Consider the following 20,357-nt stretch of genomic DNA (forward strand, 5'->3'; position numbering starts at 1 on the left):
ATCAAGAAATCTTTAAACCAGAAAAACAAGAATGACAAAAGTAAATAAGGTCTGAAACTTTAGGTACTGGAGGCAACTTTAGGAACAGGCTTAGCAAAGGAATGTTTCAACACAGTCCTTCATGGTTTCAGCAGGTCTGCCAATATGTATCAGTTCATGAACAATCATATGACAGGAAATGACTCAAGGTCAGTGGAGTAGGCTGTTTCAGTCACTGCCACCACTCCTACACGTAATAAGTATACTGCATACAAATAAGTTAAAGGTCATAGAAGCTCTGACTCAGATGTGTAGGCTGTATCAATTAATACCCTCACTCACTTGCATATTTTTGATACTGACATGTTCATTTGAACAACGTCACATATCAACCCCTGGGTCTATCTGTACACCAAATACTAAGATGGTGGGTGCGGCTGTTTGGGAGCTTTTGCATCGGACGGAAATACATCCGCACATACATACATACATACATACATACATACATACATACATACATACATACATACATACATACATACATACACACACATACACACACATACACACATACATACATACATACATACATACATACATACATACATACATACATACATACATACATATACAGACATACAGACATACGGACGCCACCGACTTACCATATAAGCTCTTTTTTGTATTTATAGACATACAAATATGAGCTAAAAAAGCAAACTGGCCATATTACACTGTTGCAAAGGATTATCGCACAGCAGACGTAGAAATACTTTTATAAGTGTTACCTTGTACACCATATGTTAATCTCAACTGGAAGATATAGTTTTAATTTTCCTTTTGCGTCTTGTAGTAAACATATTAATATTGAAAGTAAATGGTAGTGTGGCGATCCGTCAATTTCCCTCTATAACCAATCAAGGTCAAACTTATCACCAATAGTTTATCTACAGCACTGTTATTTTCATATCAAACCAAAAACATTCCAGAACTGTTCTATTGGTGCACGTTTATGCAGTTCTTTCTAGAATTGATGTATAAGGTTCACTGTTTTATGGCAGACAAAAATAATAGGCCACTCAAATCTGACAACTCATCGTCGAAGCTCTTTACTTCTTCTGACATGATATGACAACCCGCCTCGACGACGGCTGTTTTCACGAACGTTTGGTCGACCTTCAGACAGTAGAAGCGTTTTTCTCCTACGAGGTAGAAGGTCTCGTCGAGTACAGTGAATATGAGCAGGACGCCACCAGGCTTTAGAAGGTTGACGATGTTCTTTATGGCTTCTTTGAATGAATCCTTGTCGGGACAGGCACACTCCACACAATATGACGTCATGATGGCATCAAATGGCTCATACACTTTTGGTTCCAATGGATTTGACTTATGGATGTCGCAGTGTATTATCTCTCTGATGGATTGGCGTACCATGGCCTGTCTGTCCTCCCATTTATTTCTGCTGGTCAATAACGTCATAGGTTGTATTAGCTGCAATAATTGTGGCCTTGGTGGGCATGATCGTGATCGTGCGGCTTCGGCCTCTGTCGTGCGGCTTGCACGATGTCCTACCAAGGCGATAATCCCATCTTATTGTACCTTGCCTACATAAACGGCACTGCAGATCTGCAGTGCACGAACAAGTAACATACGGGGACGCATAATCAGCTAATCTCTTGTTACCGTGTGCAAAGTTCGCCATAAGGCCGCGTTCAAAAAAAGTGGTGGGGGGGGGGGCTGGAGGAATTCAGGGGGGGGGTCGAAAATTTTTGGGGTAGTCGAGGGGGGGACTTGAAAGTTTTGCTCTGCCTATAGGGGGGGACCTGAAAATATTGTGACTCCCAACATTTTGATGTCGTCCAATGGTTCTAATGTTAGTAATAATTAAACAAAATCTAGAACCGTTTTGTCATATTTTATGTCTTTAATCTCAAAAAGTCTAAAACTGTATGAATGCCATTAAATTTTCGTAGAACAAGTTTGCCTTGTAATGGGGCAGGAGCTACAACTGTTTATAATTTTTCAATATTTCTATGCAATGTATCAAACACAGTTTCTTGGTGTCTCTCTACAGCATGCTGAAAAACACAATATTCAGTTTGTCAACAAAGCCCGTTTGTCTAAATATTGGTGATAATTGAATGATGCAAATGCACGGTACACGGTACACGTAGGCTGTGTTGGCAAGCTGAATACTGGATAGCTCAACATTCTGTAGGGAATAGAACAAGAACGCAATTGTATAAACTGAACAAAAATGTTGTCAAAATAAAAAGTTAATACAACTACTGCCCTGCTACTACATACTGGCAGTGAGAGTGATACATGTAGCTCTGACTCTGATGTAGTTTAAAAAGAGTTTCGGTCATAGGACACTCAATTGACAATGAAACATCATCTACTTGTACACAAGATCCAGCCAGAGAGCAACACATAGAAGACTAGGGGACTAACAGTTACCATGGATTTTTGAATTCTGGCATATGAGAACAATAAAATATTAGAGAAAAAAGATGGGGTCACCATAATTGATCTTATACAAATATACGATGAAAAGTCAGTTTTTCTAAAATCACTTCATCAATATATAAAACCATTCATTTCAAGTTTATGCAGTGAATGAAATTTTCACATCTCATTGCACCAATAACACAAAAGTAAAACTTTGAATAGTAAAGACTCTAATTTAAATGGAAAAATGTGTGACTAAATGGAATCTTTTATTTTTATCAAATTTGTCATTATTACACCCAAAATTTCTGAGATTAAAACATTAATTTCATGGAATATTTTAACCGTCCAATCCAGTATTGTCAATTTTGTAAAACAGTTTTATAAGTGGCATCTAAGTTGTATATGTCTTGTACTTTTGAAAAAAAAATTTTGGTAGGTCACTGTACTCATTTTTTCACAATTTGGTTAAACGTAGCTAGGAATACATAATTTTCATACTCTCTCATGATTGTCATTTTGTGTGCTTTTCAGCTGGTGCCATTGAACTGGCCAGAGTTGGATAAACTCAAGTCGGCTTAGACTGAGAAATCCAAAAAGTTCACTGATGCATTTAAAAATGAATCAATTTAAGAACTTGCCCTAGGTATATGGCTCTAAAACCTGTTGATAAGAGATAGTGTTGAACATTTGCGTGCAGAACGACACATTACATGTTTTTTTTACTCTGCGTGCATTCCTAATAAATATGCGGCTATATGGTAATTTGGTGGGGGGGGACTTGAAAATTTTTGAGGGTATTGAGGGGGGGACTTGAAAATTTTTGAGGGTATTGAGGGGGGGATCTGAAAAAAAATAAGATTTCAATCGCGATTCCTCCAGCCCCCCCCCCTTCACCATTTTTTGAACGCGGCATAATCAAGCTCCTGGATAAAGTTCGAATCGTTGTAACCTCATATCGATGGTCAACTGTACTCCTTGCAGCTGAAAAATGACAGCTTAATGACTCGGGCACAAAGTCAATTCAAACACGACCGCCATCTTACTCGTCTAGTAAAGATGGCAGTCGACTTTGTGCCCGAGTTATTAAACTGTCATTTTTCAGCTGCAAAGAGTACAGTTTACCATCGATATGAGGTTAATTATTCGGGAGCAGGATTATGGCGAAATTTGCACATGGTAAGGCGAGATTCGCTCAGCCTGATAACGTGGCCCAGTGCGTGTCTTGTACGTGCACTGCAGATCAGCAGTTTTACGTGGGCAAGTATATGATGGGATTGTAGCCTTGGTAGGGCATCGCGCAAACCTCAAAACAGAGGCCCCAGCCCACCATGGCTACAATTATTGCAGCTAAAGTTGGGTTATCTACTGCCCCCGCGGAGAGTACATTTGGTTTCGGAGGGGGGAGGGTGAATGAAGTACATTTTGGAATTATGTGCAACCTGTTGACATTCACCAAGATACCTCTTTAGACAAACCATCGAAGGTCATATTCATACTGTTATAATCACAAGGTAAACTGTGGTGTTTTTCACAAAAAGTTGCCGTATTCATCTTCTGATTTGTGCAACACTCTAGCCAAAGTTCAAATCTGTTTGTCTAATTTTGTAAACTCATAGTAATCTTGTTGGTGACATCATGAGACATGGCCAGTGTAAAGGTGCAAATCTGCACATATTGGTCAATAACGTCATAGGTTGTATTAGCTACAATAATCGTGGCCTTGGTGGGCATGATCGTGATCGTGCGGCTTCGGCCTCTGTCGTGCGGCTTGCACGATGTCCTACCAAGGCTACAATTCCATCTTATTGTAGATCAGATCAGCAGTTTTACGTGGGCAAGTATATGATGGGATTGAAGCCTTGGTAGAGCATCGCACAAACCTCAAAACAGAGGCCCCAGCCCACCATGGCTACAATTATTGCAGCTAAAGTTGGGTTATCTACTGCCCCCGCGGAGAGTACATTTGGTTTCGGAGGGGGAGGGTGAATTAAGTACATTTTGGAATTATGTGCAACCTGTTGACATTCACCAAGATACCTCTTTAGACAAACCATCGAAGGTCATATTCATACTGTTATAATCACAAGGTAAACTGTGGTGTTTTTCACAAAAAGTTGCCGTATTCATCTTCTGATTTGTGCAACACTCTAGCCAAAGTTCAAATCTGTTTGTCTAATTTTGTAAACTCATAGTAATCTTGTTGGTGACATCATGAGACATGGCCAGTGTAAAGGTGCAAATCTGCACATCAGATCAGCAGTTTTACGTGGTCATAGTAATCTTGTTGGTGACATCATGAGACATGGCCAGTGTAAAGGTGCAAATCTGCACATATTAGCTCACCTACATCAGTTTAACGGCATCTTCACAGCTTTGAAAGTCTCTGATTAGTTGAAAACGACATTGCATCGGGAAATACCAAACAAGGGTTTGTAAGGAAAATGTTCCTTGATAATTGTCTCTCTTTTCATGCTAGGTTCATACATTTTAAATGAAATACCAAAGAATGGTCAAAGATAACGCCAAAGTTTTATCCCTCTTAAATACTTTGTCAGATCGTTTTGGCGAGACCATAGTAAATGAGTATGATTTGTTTTTTGTTACCGACGCTATAATTGACAGAATGGTATCCTTTATCACGGGATCAGACACAAAACTGTTACAAGAAACGGTGAAAAAATGTCCGAACTCTGGTCTGCGGAATCCAATGTAGCACACCTGATATCCTAGTTAGTAACACATCGATCATCGCGTTCAGGGTTTCAATTGCCACAGTCATCCATTCCTGTTTCCATGCAATTTTTATGGAATTTCTGCCCGTATTTTCTGCATTTTGCACGATGATAACACATTAGACTTTTGGCTGCCGATAAGTCGTTAACTTTGGAAAAACAGGATCTTTGCCAATAATGACTATAGTTGTATCGAATATAATTATTTTTTCTTGCTACACTCAGTGAAGTTGATCCCATACGCCGTTTTGCGATATACTTATAATAATCCTTCATCCATGTTTTAACATGTTGCTACAAAGTCCAGCCTGTAGGCGTTCAAAGCTTCGGGAAGTATAAGACATTTGGACAATAGTTACAGGATAATGCACAGAAGTATATTGGTTAAAAACTAATAAATACGATGTTACATTTTTGATGAGCGAAGAGAAAGAAATGCAGCGAAAATAAGTATAACGTGCAGTAAGTATAAAAGTGAATTGAAAATAGAAGATTGCTTTAATTTTGGAACCTTTGTGAAAGACAGGCGTATCAGACCAAAACGATAGTGACAGGAGGCGTATCAGATCAAAAATCATTGTTAAAACATGTAATCTACACTAGATGCAATACAGTTGAGGATAAGTTTCATCATGTCTTAAGCATGGAAGATTTAAATAGACACAGTTTATCGATTAAGCCTAGAGCTTTAAACTGAGCCCCTAAAAGTGGTATATCAGAAAAGAATTTGAAAAGTTTGATAGTAGACGAAATGTCTGTTCCAAGGCGCATTCTACCTTAAAATGAAAAGAGGGTATATTTTGATGGGTAACTACAAATATTATATATATGTAACTCACGTTAATTGTGTTTCTATGGAAGATCTTATGAAGCTTCATAAGATCTTCCATAGAAACACAATTAGGGTAGAACGCGCCTCGGGGACAGAGAGTCGGACTGTCAAATTTCTATAATTCTTTTCTGATCTACCACTTGCTTGGGCTCATTTTAAAGCTCTTGGAGAAAGAAAACCTTTCATATGATAAGTTTTTCGAACATCCAAAGTTTAATTTTTACCCCATAGAATTAACACAGGAATGGCGGCCATTTTGAGTTTCAAATATCGGAAATTATTGGGTAATTTGTTTCGCTAATTCCAAACTTTGCACTGTGACCCCCGATTTTTATTGTTGATTTGGTAAGAGAATGGTTAAAAGTTTCATTCAGGAAAGTTTGAGCAAAAGTTTAAGCCTTTCACTTTCGAGGCGCATACTACCTTAAAGTGAGTTACAGTTGTATGAAGAATATGGCTAGTATAATCAAATCGCATAATAAGAGGGTAATCACCAGAGACCAACGTCAAATTCGACCAGCTGATTGTAATTGCCTGGACAAGTCTACATGCCCCTTGAAGGGTAATTGTCAAGTCAAAGGTGTGGTTTACAAGGTCAAGGTATCAACGGGGACAACACGGAGAAGGTCTACATCGGACTCACTGATAACACCTTCAAGACGTGCTTCGCTAATCACATGCAATCGTTCCGAAACGAAAGGTATCGGCACTGCACAGAGTTATCCAAGTACATTTGGTCCTTGAAACAAAAGAACCAGGTCTTCGACATTTCGTGGTCAATTATTGACAAAGCATCAAGTTACTCTAACATAAGCAAGCGATGTAATCTTTGTATATCAGAAAAACTACACATTATCAATGCTGACAAATCTACGCTGTTAAACAAACGCTCAAAGTTGGTTTCAAAATGTCGCCAACAAAACAAATAATATTTATCAAATTTTAACAATACCTACAAATCGAATAGTACGACCCGATCATACATATATAAGAGTGTTGAGCTAAGAATCCCTTTCATTTCTTCTGTCTGGTGATTGCAGGATGCATGAAAATTAAGTAACAGATATTATTACTTTGTACTTGAAGTACTTTTGTGTTATTATTTATAAAGCTCTGCTTTAGCATCGAGCACTGTTATTTCCGATATATATATATATATATATAAATATATATATATATATATATATATATATATATATATATATATATATATATTTGCTATTTATTTGTACTTACTATTTTACTTTTCTATGTGTATTTCAGTTCTGACATGACATAAAGAAACTTATCTTCATTCAACTTATCTACGCCTCTCGGCTGAGCTTAGAAATAATTGCCACATCACTCGGCCCCTCGCTGTTTATAAGCCGTGCACAAGGAAATTCCGTTTCGTTTGAAGTTCTGTCCTTATTTTGTTTGGACTGCATTTTTTTCTATTGTCTCCTCTAAAATATAACATCTCATTGAGCTTCAGCATTACATGATGATGGCGTACAGACCGAAACAAGTGAAAACATTCGTGCACAGCCTGGTTGTTAACAAAAGGGGATGTTGTTGACAACAACTATCAGAAACCCACATTGCTCATGTGCCCCTGAACGCAATGAATTATGTTCGTAATGTGCCAGATAGCATCGTTGTGTTTTTAAACACGCCAAACTCGAATTGATATACCTTTTCTACCCATGGTATCGGTAGCGATTGGTTCTTTGGAAACTTACCCGTTGCCTTCCTTATCACACACGAATTTAATGAACTGACTCCAATCAACTGCGCCTGGGGTATTTTTGACCCATTTCTCAACGGCTTGTCTGCACTTTTCAGAATAATCGGAGAAAATGATTTCAGGAAATCTTGTGCAGGCATGTATTGCGTTGGCGATGGTTGGACCTCCACCAATTTCTAACAAACGAGGTCCTGTGAAGTCGCCTGAAAACCAAACAAACAAGTGAAATCAGGTAAACTGGAACGGAGTCAATAGCAGAGTATTTATACATACATTTCATATAGGAAACAAAAATCAAACGAAATGGCAACCAAATGTGAACTGAATGTGCTCACGTGGTTTACAACAGGTTCATGACATAGTAGTACGCTTCACAGAACAATCAGATCTCTGTCAGATCAGCACAGTACTTTTCAAAGTTAAATCACTAATTACAAAACTTCATTTAATATGCAAATGCTTATTTAAACATTGGACAATTAGATATCTATCAGATCAACATCTCTACTACCTTTCAAATTTAATGCTGTAATTTCGGAGCAATATCACTAATTACAAAGTTCATTAAATATGCAAATGAACCCTCAATTAATTTCACACTGCTTAGTGCTTCACGCGACAACTAGATATTTATCAGATCAATATCTGTAGCAGGTTCTACCAAATTTGATGCCATAATTTCAGAGTTATATCACTAGTTACAAAGTTCATTAAATATGCAAATGAACCCTTAATTAACTTTACACTACTAAATGCTTCACAACACGGTCAGATACCTGTCGGATCAGTATTTGCAAGATATTTCATCAAATTTGATGCAGTCATTTCGGAGTTATATGACTAGTGGCAAATCATCATTGAATATGCAAATGAGCTATTTATTAACTTGACACTGCCAAATGCTTCTCAGTACAATGAGATCAATATCTGTAGCAGGTATCACCAAATTTAGTGTAGGAATTTTAGAGTTATATCACAAATTACAAAGTTCATTAAATATTCAAATGAGCAGATAATTGACATGACACTCACAGTATCATCATAATGTTCTGAGATTGTCATCTATGAAAAATTTCATGAATTTTGTGCAGTATTTCTTGAAATACGTCGACACTGTCATTCCTGCCTCCATAGGAAACCATTATATGAAAAAAATGATATTTCATAACTTTATCAAAATGCAAGCCGCACTTACCAAAATCTAATCAGTTCTTGCAATTAGCATATGGTACCTGACTAGTAAATCTTACTTGAATCTGTTCAGAGGTTGTTGAGTTATCGCGTAAACAGACAGATAGACAGATAGACAGACAGACACACACACACACACACACACACTCACACACAAACACACACGGACAGACAGACAGACAGACAGACAGACATCGCTATGACATTACGTGAGCTAAAAATACTCTCCAACTTCGATACCTAAAATAGGAATTAAGAGACATACACTGCAAAGACAGAAGAACAGCTAGGTGGGCAGAAAGATAGGCGGATAGATATAGACAGACAAACAGACAGCCGGACACAGAACTGTGACAACTTGACAAAAGGACACGTAGAGATAGGTAGACGGGCAGATAGGCATGTATCTGCCTTCTTACCTGCATAGTACATGTAGTTGCTTGCATTGCACCCACCCATTCATCCATCCACCTACCCACCCACCTACCCACCTATCTACCTACCTTCCCACTCTGCCTAAATACCTACATACATTCTCCTCAAAATTATTTTGGCCAAAGTTACTTTAAATGTTTCATCTACGTTTAAAAATACTTAGAAACATAAGCAATCAAAATGTCTGGAAACAGGTTGCTTGGCAACCTGTGCAACAGGTTGTCCACAGTTCTTCCAGTCGATCATCGCCAGTCCCTGACATGCCATGGTGATGGTCTCCGTTACGTATATGGCGTTGAATCCCTGCCAAAATTAAGGTATGCCAATTGTAATTACGACATACCTATCGTAATTACAGGATGACATGATGAGATGCAAAATGCGACCATTTGGACATGAAGACTTGACATTCGTAATTACGACATGACATCATGAGGTGCAAAATGCGGTTATTTGGACATGAAGACTTGACATTCTTACATGAAGAATGCGAGAATTTGACCATAAGAATATTTAATGCGAAATTACAGTTGTTCATGTGCAATGAAGACGTGCGACATAACATGCGGACATGCCATTATGCCATGCAGAATGCGCACATGAGGTTATGCGATGCAGGATAAGGAGTCGAAGCTTTGAATAAGGTCACCTTTGCCTGTAAACTAGGGAGTCACCTTATATCTATTTGCAAACATGGCCTAGAATGAGAGTAGCCCGAGACTGAGCAGCAGCATCCTTTTTTAGCTCCATGGCTGCAGTACTGTAGCTCGAAGTTTTGCCCGGGTATTTGGGTTGGACGGCAAAACCAGAGCTACAGATCTAACCGTACAGAAAGTGCACATGGTGGCCGAACGGGAATCCGTTCGGTCGTTTGAGAAGGTTATTCGGAGAATCTGGCCTTCCTTTAAATTTCCTTGCCGGTATACCATTTTGCATGTACCCGATGTCTTGCTATTTAGCCAAATTACTACGGTTTATCGGGTTTTGTATGCCGAGAGCTGGTTTCTCACTACAAGCGACGCCATCTTTAAAGGGAGACGTCACACTTTTGCACGTTCATGTTCCTTCGTATCAGAGAGATATTGTTAGGGGTGGCCCATTTGATTTCTGGGGGAGCTGGAGGAAATGGGTATGGCGACAAATTTTTTTGTACCCACCCTGGTAGTAATTTTTTTCCAGAGGTTGCTTCAATTTTTTTGACTAGTCGAGTCAAAGCAAATTTTTTTTCCCAAAATACAAAATCAGAGTAATTTTTGGTAAACAATAGAAACTCATTACCATAATAATTATAGTTGTTGTTATGCAAATTGGCCGCCACTTTACCAGAAAATCCTGGGGAGAACACTGAAGCAGGTACACCTGTTTTTGATTGCGTATTGAGATCATGGTTTGTGTATAGCATACTTTGATTTTCTAGTTATTTGTTGTTGTAAAGGTCAGTTTGTTTTGTTGTTTCTTGCATGTTATTGCAATATTTTGTTTTATTGCATACATTTCAAGTAACAGTTCATGTACGGAGTTGACTTTCATGTGTATCACTTGAGTTTAACTTATGGTTTATTTTATATCTGGCTAGGACAAAGGCAAAGCATTTTTTAGCGATGTGAATGGCATATTAGATAGACCTCATATGTGTCGCTTACTTTTTAGCTGATATCTTGCAATGTCCATTTTACATTACTTGCTTTTGGTCATTTTCTTTAGTTTATTTTTAAAACAATCTTCTGCAGTCGCCTACCTGGTCGCTTTGAAAATTGGTTTTAGAAGTAGACAGGGATGTTCTCTTTCAGTTTTGTTTAAATCATGGCAAAATTAGTCATTTTGATCAATTAGTCATTTTGATCACAAATCATACATATTTACTGAGATATGAATGGCAGATTAATATTCTTTTTCTTCATCATGAAATATCTGATCAGATGGCATACAACATGACATTGGCATTCACCGGTTGTTTTGTTGTCTAGTAAAATGTATGACAACATGTTAAGCTTTAATAGACATACAGCTATTAATAAAATGTTACCGCTTTATGAGATTTATTTTTTATCGATTTCAATCTCTTTTGTAGACATTACGAACATCATCACGTTTATCCTAACACTGGCAGTGTTGCATTTATCAGTGTTGTCCTTAGAAGCCGGGTACCGGGCAAATAACCCGGCTGTTTTGCATTTTTCACCGCTACTTTTAACGTCGTTAGATTATTTTTATAGCCCTATTAATTTCGGGATTGCACTGACAGCTGTTAGACGGCACACGTACGATTAGCAGTTTCGCGACCCTTTTCCCCGCATGGAACTGCACAAACACAAAACAGTTTCTAAATGCCCATTTGTTGCTTTTTGAGCCCGATTTTTTATTTGTTAAATAGTGTAATTGGCTGATGGACGCGCCTATAGTGTTGCCTTTGTTACGAGCAGTGTAATTGATTAGTATGAAGGTCATCGTAGGTCATTTTTAACGATGGCGTAAAAAGAAATGTGGCGTCGGCCACTGGCACCTTGTCGAAGGAATATTTTTCCCGAACAAAGCCCGTTCGAAAGGTATACTTGATTCCAACAATACATTTAGTTTATGTATGAAAAACTTCAATTTCGCTGAATTTGTGAGAGAAAAGCGCCGAAAAGATATGATTTTGATCGACGGTTCGAAGTTCATGAGAATGGCAAGCTAGTTTTCCGCCGCCGCGCTGGCTGCCAACGTCACTACGAGTATGATCTTCTCAACAAATCAAGTTATTCTCAGAGCAATACCGACGCATTTTCTAGATTAATTTTTAAAAAATGAGCTAGAACTGATTTTTTTAGAACCAACTGTTTATTTGAATGGGTATTTTATTTTCATTGATTATTTTTATGTACTAGAATCCACTGTCACAGGCATGTGTGTTGCCGACCGGCGCATCATCGTCACGGCTCACGGCTTCACCATGGCGCTGATCCCCCGTTGTTTAAGACAACAGGACAATACGTCGTGGATTCCGGCATGGGTTCAATTTCACTTCGCTTCTCGATGTTCTGTATGTTGGGTTGCCCGATAGTGTCCTTCGATGGACCTTCTCAATCATTTTTTTTCACGGACTCGTGGAGCAAATTTGAAAGAAAATTGGGTTGTTTCCTTCTGACGCCATACTGCATATCTGCTTTGATCAAATTTGGGGACAGCGAGACGCGACGATCGTGTATGGTTGGCATTTATTAGTGATTTTTGCAACATTTCTGTCAATCACTCACTTTGTGTCATAAGTTTCAGAAACCATGTGGTAATGAAGAATGGGAAATGAGCAATGAAATGAGCAGACTGCTGGTGATTTAAGATTAAATGTTAAATCTTCACTGCAAATAAAACCATAGGTGTGTCATAAATAATACAAACAAAACAAAATCATTTTTGTTTGCTTTGTTGTATGTGAACCACGTCTAAGACACACAACAAAAGTACTGTTTCAGTCTCAGCTAAATGTCACCTCAGATGCCACCAGAGAACACCATTTCCACTCCAAATTTCATTTTTCGCCTTGCGAGAGGGGGGACACCCCCCTCTCGCGCTCCCCCCCTCGTTCGCTTCGCTCCCTCGCAGTTCAACCGTCTACTTTCTTAAATTACCCGGCTACTTTTAAATATAAGGACAACACTGATTTATAACACAGCCTTGCCGTTGGGGAGTGCAGCAGCAGAATACAAGTACACATTCATGTACGGTCAACTGTGTGCACGGTCACTCCACACAGAGTGACCGTGATTCATGCTAATGAGAAGAGGTTTCTGCTTCTATAAACCCATTCAAAAATGTCGCCGTAGGCAGCAGCTCCAAAGACAACATAATTCTGTTTTCAAAGATTCTTGTTCAAAAATGCCGCCGTAGGCGGCAGCTCGAGAGACCACTGAGTGCTGGTCTACTACCCAAGGGTGATGATACAGTGATGTACGTGTCTGTGCTAACGTGTGATTTTAGGTTTAACTCTGCGTCCCCGATGATTTTGCTGCATTTTTTCTCAGAAACATGCGAAATTTGTGTAATTTTCAACAAAATAATTTCTCGACATGAGGACTATTCTTATACCTCTTTCTACCCTCGGATTGAATTGCCTGATTTTCTTTGACACTGTGCAGTTACAGAATATAACTCTTTAAGAAGGCGTCAGATAAAAAGTTGATATGAGACTTCAACATTCCGTTCATGACAGGAAATCATAGCAAGTACTTCTAATCAGTTATGATTATCAGGTATTAAGAACATTTCCCGACGCCATAAAATGACTGGATGAAAACGACCATCTGCCACCCTTGTTTGCGTTTACACTGGGTCTTTCGTCGGACTGATGTGTTGTCTACGTCCCGACCTGATCACAGGGGGGAGAAAAAAGTCCCTGGGGTGGGGAGGGATGGGTTTTTTGTGCAACGGTCTACCTTATTTGATTTTATTAATTTTGACTGTGATATTTCAAATAAAGAGTTCAACTTCAAACCGTCAAACTATTTTCTTTATTACTACAAGTAAGTTTATCAATTTTGACTGTAGGATTTCAAATAAAGATTTCGACTCCACACCGTCTGACTGCTTTATATATTACCGACAAGTCCTTATCTCCTCTCCAACTTGTGTATAAACCACTATAATTGCTCCGAAAACATTGCCAACTTGCTAATCCGCTGTCCGTATCAGCGGATTAATTGATTAAGTCAACACGACAGCCGTCACACACGTAGTAACTACATGTGTGACGGCTGTCGACGGCTGACGGCTGGCTAAATAGCAAGATATCGGGTAGATGCCAAAAGGTAAACCGGCAAGGCAAGGAAGGCCAGATTGGCCGAATAACCTTCTCGGAATCCCGTTCGGCCACCATGTGCACTTTCTGTACGGTTAGATCAGTAGCTTTGGTTTTGCCGTCCAACCCAAATACCCGGGCAAAACCTCGAGCTACAGTACTAACTAATTCTCGCGACCGGGCTACTCTCATTCGAGGCCATGTTTGCAAATACATCGGGGCATATAAGGTGACTCCCTAGTTTACTGGCAAAGGTAGCCTAATTCAAAGCTACGACTCCTCACCTCGCAGCGCATAACCTCCTGTCCGCATTCTACATGGCATAAGGCGCCGTAAAATAAATTCTTTGTTTACCGTCCACTTGCAGGTAGGTTTTTGGGCGAAATCTGAAAAACAAACCCAGATCGTCTGCTTAAAAATACGGCGCATTGTTCCCTTCCTTTGTCGGCAATGATATATTCAGAGTGCCATCACGCAACAGTTTACTTAAATGTCGCAAAAACGCAAATGTCGTACAATCGTGTCAATACAAATCTGCTACCTATCGTAAAAGGGTGTGTCAGCCGCTGTACGTAAAGTGTACATCTGCACCTCCTGTTGAAGCGGACTAGTGTACCGTAAGATCGATCGACCGTTTCAAATTAAAGTTGATTTCTCCCTCAAAGTTTTCATGTCGGCGGAAGGGCGTCTAATTGTTTTGATCTCCATAAAAGACGGATCGAAAACAATTCTTGACTGGTTTGGCTTCAAATAAGGAACGGAACTGAATTTCCATCCACTTTCCTCGATCCGCGATTGATCATGATATTGGATCTGCACCGGGGCGCGGGCAAGCAGGTACCCTGAAATGTTCGTTGTTGAATGCCCCAAAAAGTTCGTACGCAGTTGAAGTTGCTCTTCCTTTGATCAATTTTTCTGCTACCAAACGATTGGGTCATTTTATGAGTTCGGATTAGAATTCAGTTTTCAAAAATAGCAACGGCCATTCGGCATTGCCTGTCTTCAAGTTGACCAGCAGAATATTTGGTATTTTAGTATGCAATAGCGCTGATCACTGAATGTCATTTTTTCTTTCATTAATATGCAAAAATAAATATTTGTCCTCATTTTCCGCAAGAAGGATGAAAATAAAACCTGCTAATGCTACAATGCATACTAAAAGTCACACTAATTCATATGAAGTTATGGCTCAGACTACAAGCTGCAACAACCACGCATGCAACAACAAAATTTGTCCAAATTTCAGGCAGCGGTGTCCCGATGTCGTGCGCGTGAAGCTATATTTAGTAACAAATCTGATATCGCGATCAGCGCTATTGGAAGTAGGCTAAAAAAAGTAGTTGATGAAAAGAATTCAGAATTCAGAATAAATAACCAAAAGTGACAGCTAATGGAGCAGGAACTGTGCTCGACTTGTATTATTTGACGCTAGGGACATTTAAAAAGGAGGATTTGCACTTAGTAAAGGCTGTTACGATTTGTTCAGCAACCCAACCCACTCTTCTTACTACAATAATTGCAGTTGTATCAAAGAGACAGTAGTTTTAACTTTAACCAAGATGTTTAGCATTTGGTTTCTGAGTGACGACTACATACTTTGTTATACTCGGTAACTTTTGCAGTTTAATATTTGAAACTTTTCAGGTTTTGAAAGAATACTTTTTGTGCTACCCCAACAGTTTGAAATTCTTTGTGTACAGGTTTTCAAAACAACTATTAATTACTATTCGTTTTTCTCGTGTTGTTTATCTCGTTCTCTCGTCTTGGCCTGCTTTTACTCATGGGCTCGCCTTGGCTTGCTGAGAGGTACTGAGAATCTTCAAATGACTACACGAGACGTTTATTTATTTTTTTATTTTTTTTTATTTATTTATTTAACTTTATTTACTGTCGATAACATGTTCGGCCAATAAGGCCGATCTTCCACAAGGTCGACATTAAAAATTTACAGAAGGACAAAGAAAACAAAACAAAACAAGTACAAATACAAACAACAAAGCAGTAAAAAACCAGGTCCAAAAAAATAACAGCAATTAAAACAATGATGCAACTAACAATACAATAAAAACACAAAGCAGAAACATATCACACCCGATCCATGATAAATTTATACAATTGCAACTTGAAAGATCTCAGATTTGGGCTTTTACGAAAGGCTTTTTCTCATTATTTCTGTTCTAATTTTTGGCAAGTACAGATTGTTTGTTGAAGTTGAGCGCAGAGACCTGGATGTGAATGAACGTTAGCATGCCGGAAAAGATTAATCAAATAATTTGGACACAAGCCATTGACAATTTGGAACATCTGGACTCCCTTTTGATAAATCAAGCGACTACCAAGTGGAAGCAGGCCCAATGATTTAAACAACGGACCAGTCGGTTGGTCCCATTTAGCCCAACAAACTAAACGAATAGCTTGCTTTTGCAACTTAGAAAGTTTGTTACAGTAAGACTGATCACAATTTCCCCAAACGACCGAACAGCACTCAAAGGCTGATTCAACATAACATCTATAGAACAATCCCCGTGCCCGTAATGGCAAGAGATGACGTATACGTTGTAACAAAGCTAATCGACTAGATAGTTTACCACACAAGGAATTCACATGAGCGCTCCATGAAAGATTACAATTCAGAATTACTCCTAGGAGTTTTTCGTCGCTTACATTAGACAATGGTTCATTATTTAAAGATAAATCCAGGTATGATGTTGGTAAACGCGATTTTTTCTGATGAGAAGTAATCAACATAGTTTTTGTCTTTGCTGAGTTAACTAGCATCCTGTAAGAATTACACCAAGATGACAAATGAGCAAGGTCGGCTGTTAAAGCAGACTCAAGCTCGATGATTGCTTCCCTTGACGTTCAGAGTTCGTTGGTACTACATATACTTTATTTCTAGGTAGACAAGCTTAAGATGTGTCATCACCCAAGATACGCTTCTGTGTCTAAATGCCTTAAACTTCTCTTTGGTCGTTCTGTCCTCCTGTCCTGTCTGTTGCATTTTTCTCTCTTGTCCTTTGTATTCCCTTTCTCGTATTATTTTAGAATGGGATTTTAAACGTTATCTTTAAGGCGTGGCTTTGATCATACGATAAATATGAATTAAAGATAAAATTATACGTCCAATCATAGACATCAATACAGGTCTCGATCTTAAATTTACATGTCACAATTAATATTCAAATGTCACAGTGACACGTTGCAAACCCATTACGGGAAATTCTCATTAAGTGTTGACTACCTTCATCATTCTAAATATCACTTAAAAATGATCTCTTTTTCGTCCAAACTTCATAAACATCCTCGTAATACGTAATTAGCATTTTTTTGCATTTGTCGCAAATATGCTTCCATTCATTATTGAGATCGTGTCATTTTAAATAATAATTTTGCTGCTGCCCATGACCACCTAGTGCATAAAGCTACGTCAGTAACAAACTATCTTCGTAACACAACCAGTCGATTACTATCACACTGTATGGTGTTTACTGCCATTGTTTATGGAATTTTTGTTCACACTCACGGTTAACTAATTATAAGTATGCTTGTTGTACTAATAACGTGTGTTTCCAAGCGGTACTTTCAACGTGCTTATTGTAGAGCACAATAATTTGAACACTGCATTGTAAATGTAATGGTTGAGTTTTTATACTTGTGACCAATGGTAAGTCAAAGTTTATGCGATTGATCTATGTTGGGCTTTTTTCCGGTTTTTTTTTGTTTTTGTTTTTAACTGGCTGGCTGGCTGGTAGGTTTTTCGAAAATCCAAGGACGGCAAACAAAGAATTTACTTGACATAGCCTAATGGCATGTCCGCATTCTGCATATGGTATAATGGCATGTTCGCATTCTGCATGGCATAATGGCATGTCCGCATGTTGTATCACGCGTCTTCATTGCGCATGATCAAATGTAATTTCGCATTGAATATTCCTAGGGTCAAATTCTCGCATTCTTCATGTAAGAATGTCAAGTCTTCATGTCCAAATAATCGCATTTTGCACCTCATCATGTCATGTCGTAATTAAGTTTACGAATGTCAAGTCTTCATGTCCAAATAATCGCATTTTGCACCTCATGATGTCATGTCGTAATTACGAATGCCAAATCTTCATGTCCAAATGGTCGCATTTTGCATATCATCATGCCATGTCGTAATTTCGAAAGGCATGTCGCAATCTCAAATGGCATAGCGTAATTTTGGCAGGGATTCGACGCCATATGTCTGGTCAAGGCCGTGCCACATTTTCATTTCAAGCCTTTGAACTCAAACAACCATAAAATTGACGAGAACATACATCACAAAGGCTAGAGATCAAAATCACTGATAGCCAGGAAACTACATGCAAAGATTCAAGTATGTCTTTCCATAACACAGACAAAACATTAATTAGGTTATATAAGTGAATACTTACTTTTGCTGAATGTCTGTTGAAACATGTCGAAACGAAATGCGTTGAACATTTGTATGGCTTCGACATCGGAGAATACTAAAGTTTCGACGTAGGTCGTGGTTTCAAAGTCTGTGTTATAAGCATCTCCTCTGTATACTGTCGCCATGCCTTTGGGTTACTGTTGTACCGTCGCGCAGGGCAGTCGTGCAGTCGTCTGTCTGGTGATGTGTTAGCTCATGCGTCGTACACAGGTGGCCTCTAGGTGGCGCCATTTTAGGAATCAGTGTCAAATCAACGGGAACAGCCCGTACATGATTGTAGAAATAACGGACGACGCACTGACCATTAACGTTTATTTGTGGGCAAGGGCGAAAGGAAAGCCAAAAATTGAAGGGCGAGGCTTGCCGAGCCCAGAAATTTGGCTTTCCTCTCGCCCACGCCCATAATAAATGCTAATGGTCAGCGCGGAGTCTGTTATTTTAATTATATTATCAACGAACCCCGAAAAGCAGGCAAAATTTACGAAAATTTCCCGTGCGAACGACAACGGGGCCCCAGAACCTGCCAGTGAGTAGTGCGCGCTGCAAAAGTTTTGCAAATCCGGAGATTTTTTTGAAAAAAAGCGTCCAAACTTGGCCCACAAATGCTCCATTTTATTTTGTGTTTGATTATGATCTTATACATATCATAATTTTGGTTTTAGCCGTAAAGTTACTGTGTTTACGATATTATTCATATTCACGGGCATGAAAACAAACCATAACTGTGTATTTGTGGGCAGTCACGTGGTTTAGCTGGACCAATTAAAACGCAATGGACAGGGCAAGGTAATATAATTAAACATCAGCAGTGACGGGAACTTATTATCAATCGTCGAAAGTTTCCTTCTCCTTTTCATTATTATTTGAAATAAATATCAGAATGTTGATGTACGTATAAAAAATTCCGAGTTTTCACTAACGAATGTCGCATCAAAGTAACGTATTAAATAGGTACATCGTCAGTACTGCCTCCGTCAAGTTGAATGACCACGACAAGGGAAAAACATCTAAGGCCGCGTTCAAAAACAATGGTGAGGGGGGGCTGGAGGGATCTCGATTGAAATCTTATTTTTTTTCAGATCCCCCCCCCCTCAATACCCTCAAAAATTTTTAAGTCCCCCCTCAATACCCTCAAAAATTTTCAAGTCCCCCCCCAAATTACCATATAGCCGCATATTTATTAGGAATGCACGCAGAGTATAAAACATGTAATGTGTTGTTCTGCACGCAAATGTTCAACACTATCTCTAATCAGCAGGTTGTAGAGCCATATACCTAGGGCAAGTTCTTAAATTGATTCATTTTTAAATGCATTAGTGAACTGTTTGGATTTCTCAGTCTAAGCGGACTTGAGTTTATCCAACTCTGGCCAGTTCAATGGCATCAGCTGAAAAGCACACAAAATGACAATCATGAGAGAGTATGAAAATTGTGTATTCCTAGCTACGTTTAACCAAATTGTGAAAAAATGAGCACAGTGACCTACCAATTTTTTTTTCAAAAGTACAAGACATATACAACTTAGATGCCACTTATAAAATGTTTTGCAAAATTGACTATACTGGAAGTTGAAATATTCCATGAATTAATGTTTTAATCTCAGAAATTTTGGGTGTAATAATGGCAAATTTGATAAAAATAAAAGATTCCATTTAGTCACACATTTTTCCATTTAAATTAGAGTCTTTACTGTTCAAAGTTTTACTTTTGTGTTATTGGTACAATGAGATGTGAAAATTTCATTCACTGCATGAACTTGAAATGAATGGTTTTATATATTGATTTTAAGTGATTTTAGA

At 38.7% G+C, this 20,357-nt stretch overlaps 1 protein-coding gene across 1 annotated transcript; it reads right to left on the reverse strand.

Annotated features, from left to right (window-relative positions):
• Positions 1 to 621: 621 nt before the first annotated feature.
• Positions 622 to 18,744, reverse strand: LOC139131237 (indolethylamine N-methyltransferase-like). The gene is made up of 3 exons (XM_070697216.1): positions 18,539 to 18,744; positions 7,719 to 7,926; positions 622 to 1,438 (listed from the first exon to the last, which is right to left on the reverse strand). Exons 1-3 carry the CDS (start codon positions 18,681 to 18,683, stop codon positions 1,024 to 1,026), a joined length of 768 nt encoding a protein of 255 aa, XP_070553317.1. The 5' UTR covers positions 18,684 to 18,744; the 3' UTR covers positions 622 to 1,023.
• Positions 18,745 to 20,357: the final 1,613 nt, after the last annotated feature.

Source organism: Ptychodera flava, chromosome 4 (assembly GCF_041260155.1).
Source record: "Ptychodera flava strain L36383 chromosome 4, AS_Pfla_20210202, whole genome shotgun sequence".
NCBI classification, from domain to species: Eukaryota; Metazoa; Hemichordata; class Enteropneusta; family Ptychoderidae; genus Ptychodera; species Ptychodera flava.

Excerpts from the sequence above, each read along its gene's own strand:
- LOC139131237 (XM_070697216.1), bottom strand. The coding sequence starts at position 18,683 with ATGGCGACAGTATACAGAGGAGATGCTTATAACACAGACTTTGAAACC. Across the intron at positions 7,927-18,538 it reads TCAACAGACATTCAGCAAAA|GCGACTTCACAGGACCTCGT; the intron begins GTAAGTATTCAC and ends TTTGGTTTTCAG. Across the intron at positions 1,439-7,718 it reads TGTGATAAGGAAGGCAACGG|AAATAAATGGGAGGACAGAC; the intron begins GTAAGTTTCCAA and ends ATTGACCAGCAG.